General features: G+C 51.0%; 1 protein-coding gene across 2 annotated transcripts in view; it reads left to right on the forward strand.

Annotated features, from left to right (window-relative positions):
• The window catches only part of atp2c1 (ATPase secretory pathway Ca2+ transporting 1), a 29,150-nt gene that overhangs the window by 1,812 nt on the left and 7,047 nt on the right, over positions 1–20,291 (forward strand). The window contains exons 1-19 of one of the 2 annotated variants that reach the window (XM_085292891.1): positions 3,130–3,270; positions 5,934–6,038; positions 6,240–6,356; positions 7,494–7,583; positions 8,844–8,879; positions 9,490–9,551; positions 11,712–11,820; positions 12,794–12,949; positions 13,718–13,786; positions 13,895–13,970; positions 14,143–14,209; positions 15,050–15,174; positions 15,264–15,361; positions 16,595–16,690; positions 16,770–16,859; positions 17,137–17,241; positions 17,982–18,138; positions 18,247–18,417; positions 19,031–19,128. In XM_085292891.1, the coding sequence (XP_085149017.1) occupies positions 5,970–6,038; positions 6,240–6,356; positions 7,494–7,583; positions 8,844–8,879; positions 9,490–9,551; positions 11,712–11,820; positions 12,794–12,949; positions 13,718–13,786; positions 13,895–13,970; positions 14,143–14,209; positions 15,050–15,174; positions 15,264–15,361; positions 16,595–16,690; positions 16,770–16,859; positions 17,137–17,241; positions 17,982–18,138; positions 18,247–18,417; positions 19,031–19,128 (1,791 nt within the window). In that variant the 5' untranslated portion in view covers positions 3,130–3,270; positions 5,934–5,969. Of the gene's footprint in view, positions 1–3,129; positions 3,271–5,933; positions 6,039–6,239; positions 6,357–7,493; positions 7,584–8,843; positions 8,880–9,489; positions 9,552–11,711; positions 11,821–12,793; positions 12,950–13,717; positions 13,787–13,894; positions 13,971–14,142; positions 14,210–15,049; positions 15,175–15,263; positions 15,362–16,594; positions 16,691–16,769; positions 16,860–17,136; positions 17,242–17,981; positions 18,139–18,246; positions 18,418–19,030; positions 19,129–20,291 lie in introns of those variants that run through there. The other variant, XM_085292890.1, reaches the window with a different exon arrangement.

Raw genomic sequence — 20,291 nt, forward strand, 5'->3', positions numbered from 1 at the left:
GCTGCGTGCGGACGGGCTGAGGCAGGTTCGGGTGAAGTTGAGCGCGGTCTTCATCAGTGCGGCGCAGCGCCGCGGTTCAGACCGGTCGTTTGGGTTTATCAATCCTGGAAAATCAATTTTGTGGCTGCTGCCGAAAGTGCAGTCAATACAGCGAGGTCACAGAAGGTGTGTGTGCGTGCATGTGTGTGTGTTTGTGCGTGCATGTGTGCGTGTGCGTGTATCAACAGTGACTTGTGAGTGTGTGCTAATCAGCTGTGAAAACTGTGATGTTTCAGGCTGAGGTTTGATGGAGTGCCTCCACCTGTCTTCAGTTATTAGATTGAAGCTGGAGCTCCACCCTGATGAAGGGCGGAGCTGTGTAAACTGATCTGAGTGATGTAGTTATTCGGAGGTCTTGCTCAGCTCCGATTGGCTCGTCTTTGTTGTAGAAGTGCTCGTGGTGCTGAGTCTGGAGGAAAACCGAGTGGTGCGTGAGCTCCATCACTGATAGCTTCACCTACAACCATTTACCCCACCAGCACCACCTGAGCCTTTGATTCAGCGGCTCACGAGAGCTTTTATTGGCTCATCTGTGAACAGGCGTCACTTTGTCTTATTTTCAGTGTTGGCTCCAGATAGAGTTGAAGCGAGCCTCTCGGTGGGGTCGCTGCTGTGACAGAGGTTCATTTACAGTTTCAGACTGATGCCGGTGATCAGCATGGTGGGTGGAGGTGGGTGGAGGTGTGTTTGTTCTTCTGCCATGTTCGAACACGCTCAGTGCGACGCAGCGGCGCCATAGCAGCTTGATAATTAGACGGTAGCTGGGCCGTGAGGCGGCGTTCAGGATGGAAATCATAAACACTGAGGTCGTGTTAAGTGTACCTGCTCCTCGGTTACCACGGTAACCTGCACAGCCCGCGTCCTGTAAGCTTGGGTGCGTTGGGGTCGGCTGATGAACAGCAGGTTGTTGGTCCGTGTCAGGTAACATCCGCCCAGAGCTTCATAGTGCTGCCCCGCCCATCTACACCTGCAAACGTGAGCCGAGTGTCTGTAACTCGTTTTTAACTGAATGCTTTTAATAACAAATAAAGCTCGAGTGCAGAGCAGCCGACAGCATCTAAGTGGAAATAAAACCTTCCTGTAACAAAGTGTCAGCAGCAGCTCTGCGTGTTTGCTGGGATGAAACTGAAGGAGAGCGAGGACGAGGCTTCATGTGAACAAAGAGTTCAGACGTCAGACTCCAGAGTCTGTGAACGGGACTCCAGTGATTACAAAAACAGTCGATCAGGGTAAAATTCCCATTATTCCTTTGTGGTGGTGTCAGTGACGCAGCGCTGTGTGCTTTCCCACGGTGCTTTTCCTCGGGTTGATCCTGGTGTCTGACAGGTTGACGCTGACGAGCAGCTAAACAAGAAGAGATAAATTCACCAGCAGCGTTCGCCGTCGTGGCGCTGGGCGAGAAACCTTAACTGATGGCGACTGTGACATCAGACATTTTATTAACGTTTCTGTTTCAGCAATCACATGACCGGAGTCGGTCAGAGCATTCGCAGCATTTCCTGTGACACTGAAGTGAAGTCAGTGTTTGTGGGTCAGGTGGTAGAGCGGGTCAGGGCAGCGGTCCCTAATCTTTGTTTCTCCTCGGACCGGCCTTCAAGGTGTCGCCGATAACTAAAATAAAACCTGTACTGGTACCAAAAAAAGGAAGATGACACGCAGGAAAAGACCCGGGGAGACCGGGGGGCGGAGCTGGTCTAGGGTTCACCTGCAGCACGCCGGCTGACACTGGCCGAGGTCATCGGTCATTGCGGGCCTGCTGTGCTGCACTTTGCATTTGATTATACGCTCGGGATCAGGGCTGCCGTCCCGTTTCAAACGTGAGCGGACTCCATCCTGTGGATGTGAAACGAGACGCGTCTGATCTGTGAATGTTTTCAGCACACTTCGGTCCAGAAATAAACGCCCGTCCTCCTCTGTGGACAGACCTTCTTCTCTCTTTAATGAATTCAATCACGTCCTCGTCTGAAAGTCACCGCCGGCTGTCGGGTCCGACCTACTTTCTCTTTTTGCCCGTCATTAACTTAGAGGAAGCGATGCAGCGATGTGGAGCTCTGCTGATATTCCGCTGGAGTCCGTCGATCCTTCGGGAAGTGAAATGAGCACCAGCAGCCAGCGAGGCGTGCAGCTAACGGCCCGTTTGGCACCGAGCCGGCCGACATCCAGAGTTCAGCTCGGTGCTTTAACCAGATAAGAGAGGCCTGTGAAACATGAGCCCACACAAAGAGCAGGAAGTCTCAGATATTCTTCGCACACAAAACACACATTATGTCAGAAATAACAAGAAAAGACGTGAAACTGAAGGAGAGCAGGGAGGAGGTTTCATACCGAGGATAACAAAGGCTTAATACGTCGAACACGGAGGCTCCAGCCTCAGCGAGTGTTCTGTGAGCGGCCTGCAGTGATGATACAAACACGCAATCAGGATGAAATTCCTGTTATTCCTTTGTGTTCATGTCAGTGTGTGTGTGTCTGTGCTTTTCCTCGTGGTGATCCCGGTGTCCGATATACTGCTCGGTTACACTCCGTGGTCTGCATTTACACCTCAGACTGAAAGTGTCTGCTAACCTTCCACAGTCTCTGTGAGAGGGATGCTGTCAGACTGCAGCTGTTTGCAGCTGTCTCCTGTCGGCCAACCTGACCTGATGATGATGATGTCAGCTGATGATGTCAGATGGTAGTGAAGCGTGGCTGAGCCCGGTGTAGAGGTCGGGTGCGTTTCAGTTTGTTTGGTGTTTGCATTTGGTAAAATCAGCAGTCAAACGAGTCGCAGCAACAAAGGTGAGACAGGTAACGCCTCCTGTCACCAGCGTGACAGGAGGCGTTTGAAGATTTTCGGGCTTCGGGGACGTCAGAATCACTTCTTTGGTCACATGATGCTTTGATGCTACTCGTGTTTGCTCAGGTGTGACATCAGCAGTGACCTTGGCGCTAACACTCTGACAGCAGGGTCTGCGTTTAGTTTAAGTGAGTCAGACTGCAGTGACCCTCCCGTCCTGCGGGAGCAGCGTGAGGAGGAGGCAGCAGGATGGTCGTCTAAGCTGCTCTCACTGCTAATCAGATACAATCCTCTCAGCTGATCGCTGCTCCTCTCTCTGTCTGCAGAGCAAAACGTTTTTAGGGGCAGCTCTGTGTGTGGATGCTGAGAGGAAGTTTGCACACCTGTGTCTCAGGTAAAGCTGACTGATTGAAGGAAGCTGTAAGGAGGCAGAGGAGGCCGGCAGGTGATGACAGGTGATTCACAGAACAGTGTGCACTTCTGCTGAGTGGTAGCTTCTAGATCGAGGCTCAAGAGTTGGGAGTTCGTCTTGTAACTGGAAGGTTGCCGGTTCGAGCCCCGGCTTGGACAGTCTCGGTCGTCGTGTCCTTGGGCAAGACACTTCACCCGTTGCCTACTGGTGGTGGTCAGAGGGCCCGGTGGCGCCAGTGTCCGGCAGCCTCGCCTCTGTCAGTGCGCCCCAGGGTGGCTGTGGCTACAATGTAGCTCGCACACAAGAATTTCACTCACATGTAGCAGTGTACCTGCACGTGTGATGCGACAGTAAACGTGATTTGATCTCAAATAAAATGAAGGTTTCGATATTTTCCTGAATAATCTCGACTCTGACGCCAATCGGCCTTCAGACTGCGGTCGGCTTTCAGCTGCAGCGCCGATGTTTGTGTCGGGGTGTTCATGTGACCCCGCTGGGCAGGCAGGCGCGTGGACACCTGACTTTGTGACCACGATAACTCGAGAAGGCGGCAACGTAGCATTTCAAATTGATAACAGAAGTGTATGTACGAGGAGGCTGGGGGCGGGTGTTTCATCTCCTGCAGGAGCGACGATCGGGCGTAACGCTGTAGCTTTGCCGTACCAGCTGCTTCTGTTCCAACTCTGATTTCAGCTTTTCTGACACTTTCAGGTCTCGTGTGGTCTTAAATGCACCTGTGAGTCTGCTGCTTGGGTCACAGCATTAATCAGCCGCAGACACCTTCGTGTTGTTGGCTGCACTTCCTGCTGACGTGCAGTTTATTCATCGCATTCGGCCACTGCGTGGAAAACTGTCTCGAGCCGCCCGGCAGCTCGGACTGTGAAAACATTGAAAGCAGATGAGAAATGCCGGGAGTTCCTCCACCTCTGTGGGACAGACTTGTTCTCACGCCGTTACAGCTGCACACAGCTGCACACAGCTGGCTGTTTGTCCCCTCACAGGCCTGCAGCTGCCAGGCTCAGGTCAAAGCTTTAAGCCGGCAGGTGAGTGCAGGTGCACATATATTGCACAGCTGGCCTGGGACCAGAAACACGTCACTCAGTTTTATGGTGAGACTTTGCCCCGAGTCACGACTCTCAGGTGGGGCCATAAACGAGTTCAGGTGTAAGAACAGGCATCAGAGACTCGTCGCTCTCTCGTGTCTGTGGTAGTAAGGCAGCACGAGCTAACGTTCGGCCTGAAGCCATCTGCCCAAACTGGACTTTGACCTTTGACACGGCCTGGATGCTGTTAGCTAATGCTAGCCACCGCGTTAGCTGAGCAGGACAGCCTGAGGCCGACTCTCGACAGTTTTCTTCAAGTAGCTCTAAATTCTAACTCTGACTGAGTCTTTGATGAGGTGCACTTCCTGTGAACCTGTGCAGGTGTTTGAAAAAGCTGCTCTTGCTGACTGGGAGGAGAATCGACTTCCTCTCTGCTCTTTGTTCGCCTTTAAACCCTGCACCACGGCGCCGCTGTCGCCTTTGTCCCATTTCCTGCTGTCGGTTTCCTCTGCGTCAGCCTTCGTCCTCAGACCTGCAGCCTGCTGGGAGGAAGTGATCAGCATCATGCATGACAACAAGCACCGATGGTGGAGGAGGCTCGAAGCTGTTCGATGTTCAGTTTGTCCTCCTTACCTCTCTGCTTCATTCCATGTTTGGCACTGATCACCACCTGCACTCATGTATATATCTTTCTACGTAGCACTTTAATTCTTATTCTTATTTTTTCATGTCTATTTAAGCGTAATTTATGACAGTATGTTTGCACTGAAGCACCGCAGCAATTTCCTAATGTTGTAAACCTGCAGCGCGTCACGCCGTTAATCCCGCCGGAAGCTGCCACAAACAAAACCTTTGTTTTTTCCTGACTTTGGTGGCATTAAAGTCTAAATTCTGCCCTCCTCACATTTATTTCATGAAGAATCGACTCGGAGTTCAGATGTTCCCGATAGAGCCGGTCTCTAGTGGACATCAGAGGAACTGCAGGTTCCTGGGGAGATTATAAATTCAAAGTGCAGATGTGCTTTTACTTTGGAAGTCATTCTGGTCCTCTTCCCCTCATTTCCTCTGAGCTTTTGTGCTGCCGTACGTTCTTGTAGTTCATTAAAGTAAAACCTAAAACGCAGTCTTTCTGGCCCTGTGGGTGGTGTCGGTGCCTTCTGAAGCATTTTTATTAACAAACGTATGTCTTGGCCCTGGTTGTGAAAGGTTTCTGGTTACTTCCTGGCATCTGCCAGCAGCATTACGCCTGCAGTAATGAGAGTCCTGAAATGTGACTCTGTGGATTATTATCTTTGACAGCAGCTGACGAGAAACTGGATTTGAAGTCATCCATAAAAGGTTAGATGACAGCGTTCACCCAGAGGTCACAGCTGTGTCATCACTCAGACACTTACCTGCACAGCTGGACGTCAGGTGTGCGAGTCACAAGTGCTCCCACCTTAGAGGTCCCTGACTCTTTGTGGAAAGCAGAGCTCTGCTCGAGTAAAAGTGGAGGAATGTGATCCGTTTCACGGAGAACCTCGGTGCAGTCTGTGGGCCCGACAGACGCCGTCGTCGCTGTCTGATGCTCGCAGGTGGAGGTTGTCCAGGCCTGGATGTGAGAAGCAGCTCTCAATAGGAACCCTGCTGCAGTCTCAGTCTCTCTGTCTTCTTCCTGTTTCAGCTTTCCGAAGGAGAACCCTCCAGTGAAGATGAGACCATGGTCCCAGTACTGACGTCCAGAAAAGCCAGTGAACTGCCCATCAATGAAGTAGCATGTGTCCTGCAGGTAAGGAGGCGAGCGCCTCTCAGCCTGACATTTGTCACGTTTATCTCAGAGAGCGCTCAGCTGATCGGTTCATGAGAACGACGGTGACGCCATTAAAAATCCTCAGACTTAGACTGAGCCAATGAGACGCGTCGTCCTGTTTCTGTGCGAGCTTCGTCTCTGAAACGGTAATCTGAGCGCCGCTGCGTGTCACGCCCACAGGCCGACCTGCAGCTGGGTTTGACCCAGGAGGAGGTGAGGCGGCGGAGGGCGTACCACGGCTGGAACGAGTTCGACATCAGCGAGGACGAGCCGCTGTGGAGGAAGTACCTGTCACAGGTAACGCACGCATCACACGCAGACTCACTCAAGGCCATTTCCTGTTTCTCTCTCTGTGTGACGGCGAGTCCCTCAAACGTGCAGCGGCAGAGTCACCCAGCACGCTATTTTTATCCAGAGCCTGAAACGCGTCTGCAGGCCCGCCGTGTTCCCGACTGTCATTGTTCCGCCGCCGCGTTAACCCGCGCACGTCTGCAGCACGCTTACATAACGTCCTGTGGAAGAACACAGATTTATTTTTGCACGGCACACGTTCGTCGCCTCACAGCCATGTTAGAAACACGTGTAAGGTGTAAACGCGCTTCACCGTGGTAACCGTGACCTCATTGCTGCTCGCACCTTTTTAATAGGACTGACACGTTTGTGGTGACTGCACAAAGGAGGAGGTTGAATCCTGTAGCGTTCTTCGTTTCTGTCTCGGCAGCAGGCAGTCGGAGCACTGATGGAGCTGCTGCAGGCCTCCAGCAGCTCCAGCTTAAATATAGAAAGCGAGCGCGGACGGAGACGCGGGAGGAAGCTGTCGGCTCGAGTCCAAGCGAGGAGCAGAAACTCTGGATGTCTGAAAAATGTAAACCACATCAGCTGACGTGTGCAGAAGTTTCCGTTTGACTTCACATTCCTGAGTGCTGAACAAGCAGAAAGAGAGGGTCACAGGTCACATGACCAGAACCGTGTGATGTGAGCCATGAGGGTGAGGAAGGTCAGAGCCTCGTCATCGCTCCTGACTGCTGATTGGACGGCTTCACAAACACACCTATTGTCTGTAATCTGAGCGCGTGTCCTCCTGCGATCACACGCTCGAGTCGCTCCTTCACTAAACAAACGCCAGCCCTGCAGCGAGTCGAGTAGCAGCTGCTGCGGCGCTCTGACATCACGCTGACCTCACAGTCCAGACACGAGCTGCCAAAGAGTTTGTCCTTCAGCTGCCAACCACACACGTTTACAGCTGCACCGACTCGCCTGATCCCGCCTGTGATGACTTGTTCGATTTACCCGCGCTGCTGAAATAAATGTGCAAACTCGGCGAAGCTGAAAGCGTCCACGCTGTAAAAAGTGTCTTTGTTAAAGAACACGTCCTCCAAACGTCTGTAATCATGTGACACTTGACCTCTGACCTCAGCCTGTGTCTCTCTGCAGTTCAAAGATCCGCTCATCCTGCTGTTGCTGGCGTCGGCGGTCATCAGCATCATCATGCACCAGTTCGATGACGCCATCAGCATCACAGTGGTAGGTAACCAGCGGCGCTCAGGCGTCCTCTGAAACCTGCAGGTCCTCCACACGAGGTTACACACGACAGCTGTTTGTCTGATACAAAAACGAGGTCAAAGTTCAGATGGCAGGAGCGGAGTGGAACAGCAGCTCTGTGTTCTTAGACTCAGTGACTCAAATGCAGCAAGTTTTACATGTAAAGGTCACGGGGTCAGTGACTGAGCCGTCCTGTGAGGCAGTGCTGCTCTGCGATTGGTCAGCACGGCGCGTGCTTGTTATTGTCTCCTCTCACCTTAAGCTCAGCGTGCACCGTCACAGAGAGGTGGAACGCCACAGGCACAGATTAAAAACAAGAAGTGCGATCTTCTCTGCAGCCCGTCTGCACACGTTTGAACATCTGCACGCTTCTCGTTCAGCTACAACCAGGTCAGGTCCATCACAGAAGATGGGTCTCATTTACCTAAAGTCATCGAGTTCATCTGCATCGGTGAAGTAAAACCTGAACAGGAAGGTTTGGCGCTGTGTTCCATCCTACCGGTTGTTTCTGCACGCACAACACAAAGTGACAAACCGTCCTGCATGCTGGAGTCATTGTTGACAGCATAAAGTACGTACGGCAGGACCAAAGGCGGATTCATGTGCAGAGAGAGGAGGTCTGAGATGGAGAGTCTGAGTGACGCACACACAGTTTGACCCTCGTAAAAGAAGAAACGTGAGTCCCTGTGCACACGCAGGCCGGCTGCAGGCGAACAAACAGCTTCATCGCTGTTTGCTTTCAGACTTCGGGTAATTAAAGCGTTCCGGGAACCCTTCAGGATGTTTGATCAGGTTTCTGTTTTAATCCTCCAAACGGACGCAGAGCTTCAGCAGCCAGAAGGTCAGCCGATGGTCTGACTCCACCTCAGCGTGTGAACAAGCAGAAATGATGAAGAGCTTATTCATGTCATCACATTCAGATATGATGACTGTGAAAGCAGACGGGCCACTGTGAGGCCAAAGCTCCGCCTCACAGGAAATAAACATAAATGCAGAGGTGAGAGGTTACAAACAGTGCTTTTAATTTGAAAGGAAATGTGGAATATATATTTTATGATGAAAGGAAAAGATGAACGATGTTGAGCTCTGATGTCGCAAACATTCACTGAAATCTTCAATAAACCCTGAACGACTCAGTGTCAGTGGGGTTTCCACAGCTGTGGGGTTTTATTGTGAACGATGGAAGAATTTAAAAACTCGTGTTGGACCTCAAAGTTCAGTCTGTGCTTTCCCCCCCCCCAGGCCATCATCATCGTAGTGACGGTCGCCTTCGTCCAGGTACGTCCTGTTTTTACTCTTTAACAACACTGCTGTGTGTGTGTCTGTGTGTGTGTGTGTCTGTGTGTGTGTGTGTGTGTGTGTGTGTGTGTGTCTGTGTGTCTGTGTGTCTGTGTGTGTCTGTGTGTGTCTGTGTGTGTGTGTGTCTGTGTGTGTCTGTGTCTGTGTGTCTGTGTCTGTGTGTGTGTGTCTGTGTGTGTGTGTCTGTGTGTGTGTGTGTCTGTGTGTGTGTCTGTGTGTGTGTGTCTGTGTGTGTCTGTGTGTGTGTGTGTGTGTGTGTCTGTGTGTGTGTGTGTGTGTGTCTGTGTGTGTGTGTGTGTGTGTGTGTGTCTGTGTGTGTGTGTGTGTGTCTGTGTGTGTGTGTGTCTGTGTGTGTGTGTGTCTGTGTGTGTGTGTGTGTCTGTGTGTGTCTGTGTCTGTGTGTGTCTGTGTGTGTCTGTGTGTGTGTGTGTCTGTGTGTGTGTGTGTGTGTGTGTGTGTCTGTGTGTGTGTGTGTCTGTGTGTGTGTGTGTGTCTGTGTCTGTGTGTGTGTGTGTGTCTGTGTCTGTGTGTGTGTGTGTGTGTCTGTGTGTCTGTGTGTGATGAAGCTAAGCTGTTGTCTTGTGTGCAGGAGTATCGCTCAGAGAAATCTTTGGAGGAGTTGGGGAAGCTCGTCCCTCCAGAATGTCACTGGTGAGTTTGATCCTGACCTCCTTCAGGAGAGTGGGCGGGGGTCTCCTGTAGGGCTGGGCCATATTATACCATTCACGGTAATACCGGTATAATGTTAGGCAACGATAGGAAAATGAAATATCGCGATAGAATGGGAGTAAACGCGCATGCGCAGTGCCTTTGTTTTCATACGCACATGGCCGATTGTTGAGTGAAACAGATGAACCAGAACTGGTTTGTAAAAATGGTGCAACTTCAGTGATGTGGAACTGGTTTGGTGTTTGTCCGTCAGATACACAACAAAGCACATTTTTTGCAGAACATGCAAGCGGCCGTTGTTATTGTCATATTTGTCGGACTAAGATGCTCTTAAATCTGCGAGTAATCTGGGTCCTAAACTCCGTATGCTTCAGGTCAAACAACACTGCAGCATCACTGAGCGTTAAAAACTGTCTAAATTCTTTCATCTTTAATAAAACGATCAGCGTTGCTGCTTTACCAGGTGTAACTATAAAGTTTAACTTCCAGGCATCCATGAAAACAAAAGTTATTACATTTAACGGAGTTAGAAGTTAGCAGGAAGCTAGCGGAAGTTAGCTCGCTAGTTTCGCTAGTTACCTAAGCATGATATAGCATGTTCTGACTGAGAGATTTCTGAAAAAAATCAAACGTACAGCTCTGCTATCACTTCCAACATAAATGAAGACAGGAAACTAAACAGCAGTGACGTTTGTAGGGTTACTGAAGTTGGGCTAGCTGGTATATAATGATGTGCTACGTGATCGCTAGCGACACAGCTATGTTAGCATAACATAAACAGTGAAGCTGGAGGACGAACACTAACACTTTTCCACTTATAAAAGTTAACGTGAAGGTTCTTCATGGTTAGAGACAAATGCAATCGCATGGCAGGATGCTGTAAACGGACCAAACTTCAGTCAGGAGAACAACTGAGATAATCCATCCACAATACGAGGTTAGTCATTAATATACTGCAACAACATGGGAATAGAGCAGCTGCCAGAGAATTCAACATTAATGAATCAATGGTACAGAAGTGGAGGAAGCAAGAAGAAGGAGTTTAATAAAGTTTGATTTATCTGACTGCTTTGTTTCGCTTAATGTGCCTTATAATCCCGTGCACCTTATGGTCCGAAAAATACGTACTGCACACTGCAGTTTAATGTTGCAAAGCACCTCTTTTTAACTTCAGTGGATATTATACATGGTTATGCTCAGGATATGTCAGCCCATTTCTACTGGAAATGCCTTTTGGTTAAACTTTCACTAAGGAATTTGCATTTGCACTGTTACATTTTTATAAAGCTTTAATGTACATAAAAACCAGCTTCTTGTTTAAGTGAAAATAAATGGAAGGTTGTCTTTTTGCACTAGTAATGTTGTGGAGTTGTATTTAGTCTCGCATCAATTATATCGTCGGTTATATCGTTATCGCAAATTTTCAAATATATATCGTGATAAATATTTTTGGCCATATCGCCCTGCTCTAGTCTCCTGCCTCGTCCTCCTGCATGGATCGCGTCTGTGGAGAACATCGCGTCTCCTAGTTGTGATTGTTTGTAATGAAATAAGCAGTTATGACACGGAGTCTGCTCCTCTGTCATCTCACAGCCAAGAATCCAGAAATTTGACTCCATAAATGAATCAGTTTAAAGGAGTGTGTGTGTCTGTTTGCTCCATCTAGCCACACCGTGTAGCGCCCCCTGTTGGCACACTGTGTGACCAGCACTCACATTACTGTGAGCACGAGCACACACAGCATTGTTCTTCTCAGCCTGAGGTCACAGGATTAATTTCACTCCTCGCGATGTTCTGAGAAACTTCTTAGAGTTTCCCTGAAAGCTGAGACTGAATCCTGGCCAACGATGCGCCGATGTCGGAGCAACGAGAGATTCCCGTGGCGACCTGAGCAGCACGGTTTCCCCCGATGATCCACTCTTCATCGGGGTTTACAGTTGGGTCGTGGCGAACGTTTGGCAGAGACAGAGGACTGAGCTGGATCCACACACTCGACCTCATTCTACAAATTTCAACTTCATCCATGCACATTTTCAAAAAGTGAATTATTAATGTGTTGTGTCCCTGACGCTCCTCAGCAGGGCGCGCAGGGAGGGGAGGAGCATGACTGAAAACACTCTCCCCCGCTGTCTTCCTCCTCAGTGTCAGGGAGGGGAACCTGGAGCACCTGCTGGCCAGAGAGCTCGTTCCCGGAGACACCGTCTGCCTGTCGGTGGGGGAGAAGGTCCCGGCTGACCTCCGTCTCTTCGAGGTAAAAACACTGATAGGTTTGTGTCAGCCTGGGCGTGAGGGAGCGAGGGATTCTGGGACAGCAGAGATGTCTGCTGGAAGCTGAGCGCTTCTCGTTTCCAAGAAAGGAACTAAATTCTTTCAGGATGAACGATCACAGGCGATCAGGTTCCTGCAAACACGGGAGCAGAACGCCCTCTGATCAGGCCTGCAGTGTAATCATAAATAAATGAAACCCCTCAGCAGGGGGCGCTCTCGAGCACGAATCAAAATGTACGTTTTGTGTGTGAAGATTTTTCTTTGTGGAAGTTTTCAGACTGCAGGTGCAGGTTTAGATGGTGAGCGTCACCACGAGCCTCCATTTTGGTTTGGGGCATGAAGCGAGCAGCAGCTTCCACCTCCAGCCTGCTGCGGCTTCTGCACGCAGAAGAAAACTTTCACACAAACTTCAGGTTTTTCATCCGCTCCGCAGCGCGAGCTCGAGAGCGCCCCCTGTCCAACAGGAAGTCCACGGGGAGTTTCTGATTATCAAGCAGCTCCCTGCTTCACTGCAGGTGAGACTGACATCAGAACAAAGAGAAGGTCGCCGCGGTACTCGTCCTGCATCTTCACCACGTGCAACAAATCCCAGTGACAGCGTATCCCTGAGGCTGGCATAAGCGGGTGTAGGCTGGTGTAGGCGGGTGTAGGCGAGGCGGGTGTAGGCGGGCGTAGGTGGGTGTAGGCGGGGCGGGCGTAGGTGGGCGTGGGCGGGTGTAGGCGGGTGTAGGCGGGGCGAGCGTAGGCGGGTGTAGGCGGTACTTTGAGGCCTCTACTTTCACTGGGAAACGTGTGAACCTTCATTAAGAGCAGCTGCAGTCGTGTAAAGATGGCCGCCTGCTCTGAGGTGGGGGTGGGGTTAATGGTTAATGGTGGCTTTAGTGAGCAGGGTTAGAGGTTAAAGGTCAGAGTATCCCTCCTGGTTGGAGTTAAATCTGTCTCCTCCACCCTCGCAGGCGACAGACCTGTCAGTGGATGAGTCCAGTCTGACGGGGGAGACCACGCCCTGCACCAAGTCCACCGCCCACCAGCCAGCATCCACCAACGGAGACATCGCCTCCCGCAGCAACATCGCCTTCATGGGGACGCTGGTGCGCTACGGCAAAGCCAAGGTAGCAGCTCACTCTTCTTCTTCTGCTCCACAGACGGTGAAGTTACAGGAAAGAAGTGTGCGCTGAGACTCTGGCTGCAGACGGTGTGAGGAAGTGATGACGTGGCCGCCTCCTTCATATCGATGGTTCAGTGGTGACAGACGGCGTGTAGGACGCCGCCGTGGTTGTAGAAAACTGTAACCGTCATCTTAGTGGCTGCCGGCAGAATGATTAGAGCTTAGATTAGATGAGACTTTATTAATCCCTCGGGTGGGAGGGCCCCCGTTAGCACAGCAGCGACCGACGCTACAGAGTGTGAGCAGAAATACAGCGCACACACGACTGCAGAGGGACCTGCACCGTGGAGCGCTGACACAGATTCCTGCTAATCACTAACATCCAATCAAAACCCTCTCACAGCTCAGACTTCAGTGACCTCACAGCAGGCATGTTATTGGTCACATGATGTCACTAAAAAGGCTCCGACATCACAAACACGGTCCAGAGGTCCAGCTTAGGTGAAGCCAGCAGCTACGGCCACCCGTGCACCATCTACCTGTCAAATTGGCCACGCCCCTAATAATGCAAACATAAGCATGAATGCAATTTAAAGAGGACAGGACAGGTGTTATGATGGAGGATACACAGCGGTCTGTATCAGGCTGGCTCACTGCTGCCTCAGCAGGACACCAGAGGAACTGCAGCTGTTGCTATTGAAGCTTTTGCAGCTGATGTTTCAACGATGCTTAGACAGTTTTACCTGCTGAAAGGTGTTCTGATGTTCTTCAGGGCATCGTCATTGGAACCGGAGAGAACTCTGAGTTCGGGGAGGTGTTCAAGATGATGCAGGCAGAGGAGGTGAGGTCTCCCGCATGAAATCTGAATATAATTCAATACAAATGTCACAGTTGTTCCAGCCAGAGGTGCCGTGTTCATGAAACATCTGTTTCCTGTTTGCTTTGTCAGGCTCCTAAAACTCCTCTGCAGAAGAGCATGGACCTGCTGGGGAAGCAGCTGTCGCTTTATTCCTTCTGCATCATCGGTGAGTTTATGATGATCGTGTGATTACGAGGAGACGCCGTGGGTAAGGGGCCGTGGGTAAGGGGCCGTGGGTAAGGGGCCGTGTGTGCGGCGAGCTGCCCCGCTGCTGTGTCCTGCTCTCCATCGCCATGGCGTCTGCACGCCGTGCTCAGTCTGTCTCTGATGTGTTTCAGGCGTCATCATGCTGGTGGGCTGGCTGCAGGGCAAGAGTCTCCTGGACATGTTCACCATCGGTGTCAGGTGACCCTGAGTGATGCTTCTGTTTGGTTGTTGGTTGAACCGAGGCAGCTGCTTCCTCTTCTGTGTTTATCAGGTTATAGCTGAGTGCAGCGATGTGATAGCAGCAGGTTTGTGACGCTGGGTTCATGATGCGACCAGGAGAGTGACTCCACCCACAGACAAGGACACGAGCGTCACAGTCTGCTGTGTGATTTGGTGCACAGAGCCGTGAAACACCTCAATTCAATTTTATTTATATAGCGCCAAATCACAACAAAAGTCTCCTGAAGGCGCTTCATAGATGCAGAGAAAAACCCAACAATCATATGACCCCCTATGAGCAGCACTTTGGCAACAGTGGGAAGGAAAAACTCTCTTTTAACAGGAAGAAACCTCCGGCAGAACCAGGCTCAGGGAGGGGCGGGGCCATCTGCTGTGATTGGTTGGGGTGAGAGAAGGAAGACAGGATAAAGGCATGCTGTGGAAGAGAGACAGAGATTAATAACAGATATGATTCAGTGCAGAGAGGTCTGTTAATACATAGTGAGTGAAGAAGACACCTGAAGGAGCGAGCTCGGTCTCAGTGCGACAGGTGGAGCAGCCTCCATATAAATGAGATCACACGGCCTGCTGTTAGTGACGTTAGCATGAGGAGAGCCGCCTTTATAAGCGAGAGAGGAAAGTTAGCGCTGTGGGGCGGGAGCACGTTACAGGTGATTCCTGTTAGAGGGAAGTTGGGAAGCTGACCGTGAACACTGAGAGCAAACGGAAACACAAATGTTTTCTGGGTTTGTCTGCGTTTTTTCAGTGAGCATGTAAATCATAAAACAAGTCTGACTGTCTCCTCCTCTCCTCCTTCAGTCTGGCTGTGGCTGCCATCCCAGAGGGCTTACCCATCGTGGTGACGGTGACGCTGGCGCTCGGCGTGATGCGGATGGTGAAGAAAAGAGCGATCATCAAGAAACTTCCCATCGTGGAAACTCTGGGTACGTCGTGATGCGACGGAAACGGTCATGCACAGCCCGACCTTCTGTGAGCTGCACGTTGGTGACCTTTGTGCCGTTTTCCCCGTCAGGCTGCTGTAATGTGATCTGCTCGGACAAAACGGGGACGCTGACCAAGAACGAGATGACGGTCACTCAGCTGTTCACGTCAGACGGACAGCACGCTGAGGTCAGACTCCCACGCCGTTTCCTCTCACACTTTGAAACCTCCACAGCGTGATCACAGGGTCAGCTTTTAAATCCTCAGGCTACCAAACACAGCTGGGCTTCATGTTGGTGCTGGCGGGTGGTTGATCGTGCGATCAGGGTGAAGCTCGTGTTCTGCAGAGGACTCGAGTTCAGGCTCCGTCTGCTCGCTCGGAGTTTATGGGCTCAGTGGAGTCGATCAGTTTGCTGGTCTCGGATCAGTGGACACGTCGTTATCCTGTCCGGGATATTTAAGGGTGTTTGGGAATTTCCCCGACTAGTCTGTGGACTTTGAGGAGGCTTTGAAACGCGTCCCCAGGGCGTCCTGTGGGTGGCGCTGCAGGAACCTGGAGTATCGGTGAGACTGCAGATTACATGAGACTGTAGATGTTGGTGTAAAGTGTTGGGGCCCTGGCGTGCACCCAGAGTTGTCAGACTCCCCCACAGCCGACCTGATGGAGGCGTCTGCAGCTCCTCAGACAGTCGATGAGTTGTACTGAAGCTGCCGGCCTCCTACATCTACACCAGCTTTCTGTTTTTCATAGGTGTCTGTTATTTTAATCTGAGAGACGGTGAACATGAAACGACATCAGTGCAAATGTCCCAGTTTGACCCAAACGGCTGATTTTCACCTTCTAAAAGGTCAAAAAGGAGGAGAGGAGATCACGTGAGTCGCAACCCAACAAGCCAAGTTTAAGATCACATGAACAAAGCAATCACTGTAACTTGTTGTAAGGCTGATGCTCTTATTTTGAAAGCTGAGCCCTCTTCCTCCTCGTCGGTTTGCAGCGGCTTCTTCTGAAGCCTGATCGCAGCTGTAACGCAGAGTCTGCAGAGGGCTCACTGACCCGGTTAATCCATGAGGAAATCCCAGCTGGCATACTGGGAGAACTGGGTCAGAGCCGGTTCTGCTCACTGCAGGGAGGTCAGAGGTCATGGGAAGGTGCTGAAGGCCTGCAGGGTCACTGGCCTCACCTGTCAGGGGGCTGAAGCTGTGTTTGAGTGATACTTCATGAGGGCGAAGGCTCTGTCACGGCTGTGTGTCTGTGGCTGAAGCAAACACTGAAGCCCTGCTCTGTGCGAACCGCCCGGGCTTCAGCAGAGCGACATCGACACGTTGACAAGTCCACGAAAGTGCGCGCTGACCTTCTGGTCCTGCCTCCAGTGTCTCGAGGTCGCAGGTCTTTGTTATCTTACCCTCGGTGTTGTCTTGCAGGTCACCGGCGTCGGCTATAACGGGCAGGGGGAAGTTCTGCTGAACGGAGAGGTGATCCACGGCTTCTCGTGTCAGTCCATCAGCAAAATTGTGGAGGTGAGGTCGTTCGTGTCTCAGCTCAGATCTTCACACTGAACTCTGAACCCGGGTTTACTGAGCGTGTGTGTGCTGACAGGTCGGCTGTGTGTGCAACGACTCCATCATCAGGAATCACAACGTGCTGGGACGGCCCACAGAAGGAGCGCTCATCGCCCTCGCCATGAAGGTAAAACCCAGAGCGCCACGCTCTGAGCAGGTCGTCGAAGTCTTGAAATCAGACCAGTTGGGCTCATTTTTTCGATCCTTCTTTGTCTCACACTGGACTGAAACCAGCTGTTTTAGCTCCTCCCCCTTTCCCCCTCTGACTGTTTGAAGCGTACAAACAGTTAAAAGTAGGAGGAGCTGGAGAACCTGAGCTGATGATAAACCAGATGAGATAAAAACATGAATATGAGCGATGAGGTGTTTGTGTGACGAGCTGTGCTCCTCTCCGTGTCCTGCAGGTGGGGCTGGAGGGTCTGCAGCGCGAGTACGTGCGGGTGGAGGAGCATCCGTTCAGCTCGGAGAAGAAGTGGATGGCCGTGCGCTGCGTTCACCGCACGCAGCAGGTCTGTGATGAAGAGCTGCTCACATTAACCCTTTATCCTCGCTCTGATGCTCCGATGTCATTAGAGGACGCCGGCAGCAGAAACACGGCCGGAGTCGTTGCTCATACATGTTCTGTGATGTTCCAGCAGATCCTTAGATGTTTGTCATGGTGTTACTGTTGTGCCTGTGCCCTGAGCCCACAGAAATCACTGCTGCAAGTACAAAGTTGCATTTTGAGGAGAAAATTACTTTGAGCGAAGAAAACTGCTAATATCCACAGTAACAGCCGCTCTGTGTGCTCACAGACGTCTGCAGTCCTGCTCTCCACATCTCTGTACAGCGTTACAAATGTGCAACAAAACCAACCAATCACAGACTTGGATTCTGATCGGCTCTCTAATCAGCTCGCCAGCTAAATCCAGCGGAGCGGTTTGGTTTAAGCTAGATTAAAACCAACAACGGTCTTAAAAAAGTAAATAATTAAACATACTAACTGAAAATGGGTTTTGCTACACTCTGGACCGTGTTTGCAGCAGGTAGCGAGCTGACGCCGAGTTACTGCGACTCGGATGTGAGCGTTCATGGACGAAGACTCAAACATTCCTCGGGTTTCTCTCACTAGTGTTTCCTGTGGATTTGTCACCAAGGGAGAAACTGAACAGCAGCATTAAAGCTGAAATCCTAAAAGTCAAAGTTTAATATTGTGTTCTGCATCATCAGCATCTCTGACGTGTCTTTGCTCTTCCTGCTGCGTCTCCAGGACAAAGCTGGAGTTTACTTCATGAAGGGCGCGTACGAGCAGGTGATTCGCTTCTGCAGCTCCTACAACAGCAGAGGCAGCGCGCTCCCCCTGAACCACCAGCAGGTGGAGCTGTACCAGCAGCAGATCAGCTACATGGGCTCAGGCGGGCTCAGAGGTGAGAGTGACACCTACAGGCGGAGCTGGGGATGCCCTAAAAACACACTCACTGTGTGTGTGTGTGTGTGTGTGTGTGTGTGTGTGTGTGTGTGTGTGTGTGTTTCAGTGCTGGCGTTCGCGTCGGGCTCTGAGATGGGGAAGCTGACCTTCCTGGGTTTGGTGGGCATCATCGACCCTCCAAGGTCAGGGGTCAAAGAGGCCGTGGGCATGCTCATCAGCTCCGGAGTCACCATCAAGATGATCACCGGAGACTCCCAGGAGACGGCCATGTCTATAGGTCAGCTGATTCACACACGCTTACGCAAATGTATAAAGTTAAACAACAGAACAAATCCTTAGAGTGTTTTTCTGTGGTGGGATGCGTTTCCTGTTTTACATCACAGCTGATCGGGGCTCTGACCTCTGGTTTAAGTTCCCTGTCCTCGAGCTTCCTGATTTAAAAACGCCTCCATCGGGAGGATTTGTCCTCAGCTCCTCCATCTGAACAACAGAAGAGAAGAATGAAAAGAAAAACACAGACATTGTTTAGTTACATGATCAGGCTGATGATTAAACTCCGCTCTCTGAATTCCACATTAAAAGCCCCTGTTTATTAATAGGGCTTTTATTGTGAAACAGCCAGAAGAAGCGCAGGATCATCATTCACTTATTAAAGAGAGAACAAACCCTGAGCTGGTAATCAGCAGTCAGTGGCTCGTCATGGGGAAAACGTTCACCACAAGGTGGCAGCGTTTCACCAGCCAGCACACACTTGCTGCCATGACCTCTGGCTGAACCCACTCCAGTTTGAATAATGCTGCCATGGGTCGAGTGGGAGTCACTGCGCCACCTTGTGGTTCACAGTGGTGTTACATGAACGTACAGAGCAGTGGATGTTTGTGTGTCTGCAGCCAGTCGCATCGGCCTCTTCTCTAAAGGGGGGCAGAGTTTGTCTGGGGAGGAGGTGGATCAGCTGGACCTGCAGCAGCTGTCGCAGATCATCTCCAGAGTGAGCGCGCACACACGCATACATATACACACACACACACACGCACACATATACACACACACACGCACACATATACACACACACGCACACACATATGCACACACACGCACACATATATACGCACACATATATACGCACACATATATACGCACACACGCACACACATATATACACGCACACGCACACACACGCACACACATATATACACGCACACACATATACCCACACACGCACACACACGCACACACATATACCCACACACGCACACACACGCACACATATATACACACACACATATACACACACGCACACACACATATACGCACACACACGCACACACACATATACACACACACACACACACACATACACACACACACACACATACACACACACACACACATATACACACACACACACACATATACACACACACACACACATACACACACACACACACATATACACACACACACACACATATACACACACACACACACATACATATACACACACGCACACACACATATACACGCACGCACACACACACACACGCACGCACACATATACACACACGCGCACGCACGCACGCACACATATACACACCCACATATACGCACGCGCGCACACATATACACACGCACGCACGCACACGCGCACACATATACACACGCACGCACGCACACATATACACACGCACGCACGCACGCACACATATACACACACACGCACACACGCACACATATACACACGCACACATATACACACGCACACATATACACACGCACACATATACACACGCACGCACGCACGCACACATATACACACGCACACATATACACACGCACACATATACACACACACGCACACACGCACACATATACACACGCACACATATACACACACACGCACGCACGCACACATATACACACACACGCACACACGCACACATATACACACGCACACATATACACACGCACGCACGCACGCACACATATACACACGCACGCACGCACGCACGCACACATATATACACGCACGCACACACGCACGCACGCACGCACACATATATACACGCACGCACACATATATACACGCACGCACACATATATACACGCACGCACACACGCACGCACGCACGCACACATATATACACGCACGCA

The sequence above is a fragment of the Mchenga conophoros genome, linkage group LG11, assembly GCF_057382185.1.
Source record: "Mchenga conophoros isolate Kocher_MC1m ecotype Shallow Benthic linkage group LG11, M_conophoros_male_GT1.1, whole genome shotgun sequence".
Classification (NCBI taxonomy): Eukaryota; Metazoa; Chordata; class Actinopteri; order Cichliformes; family Cichlidae; genus Mchenga; species Mchenga conophoros.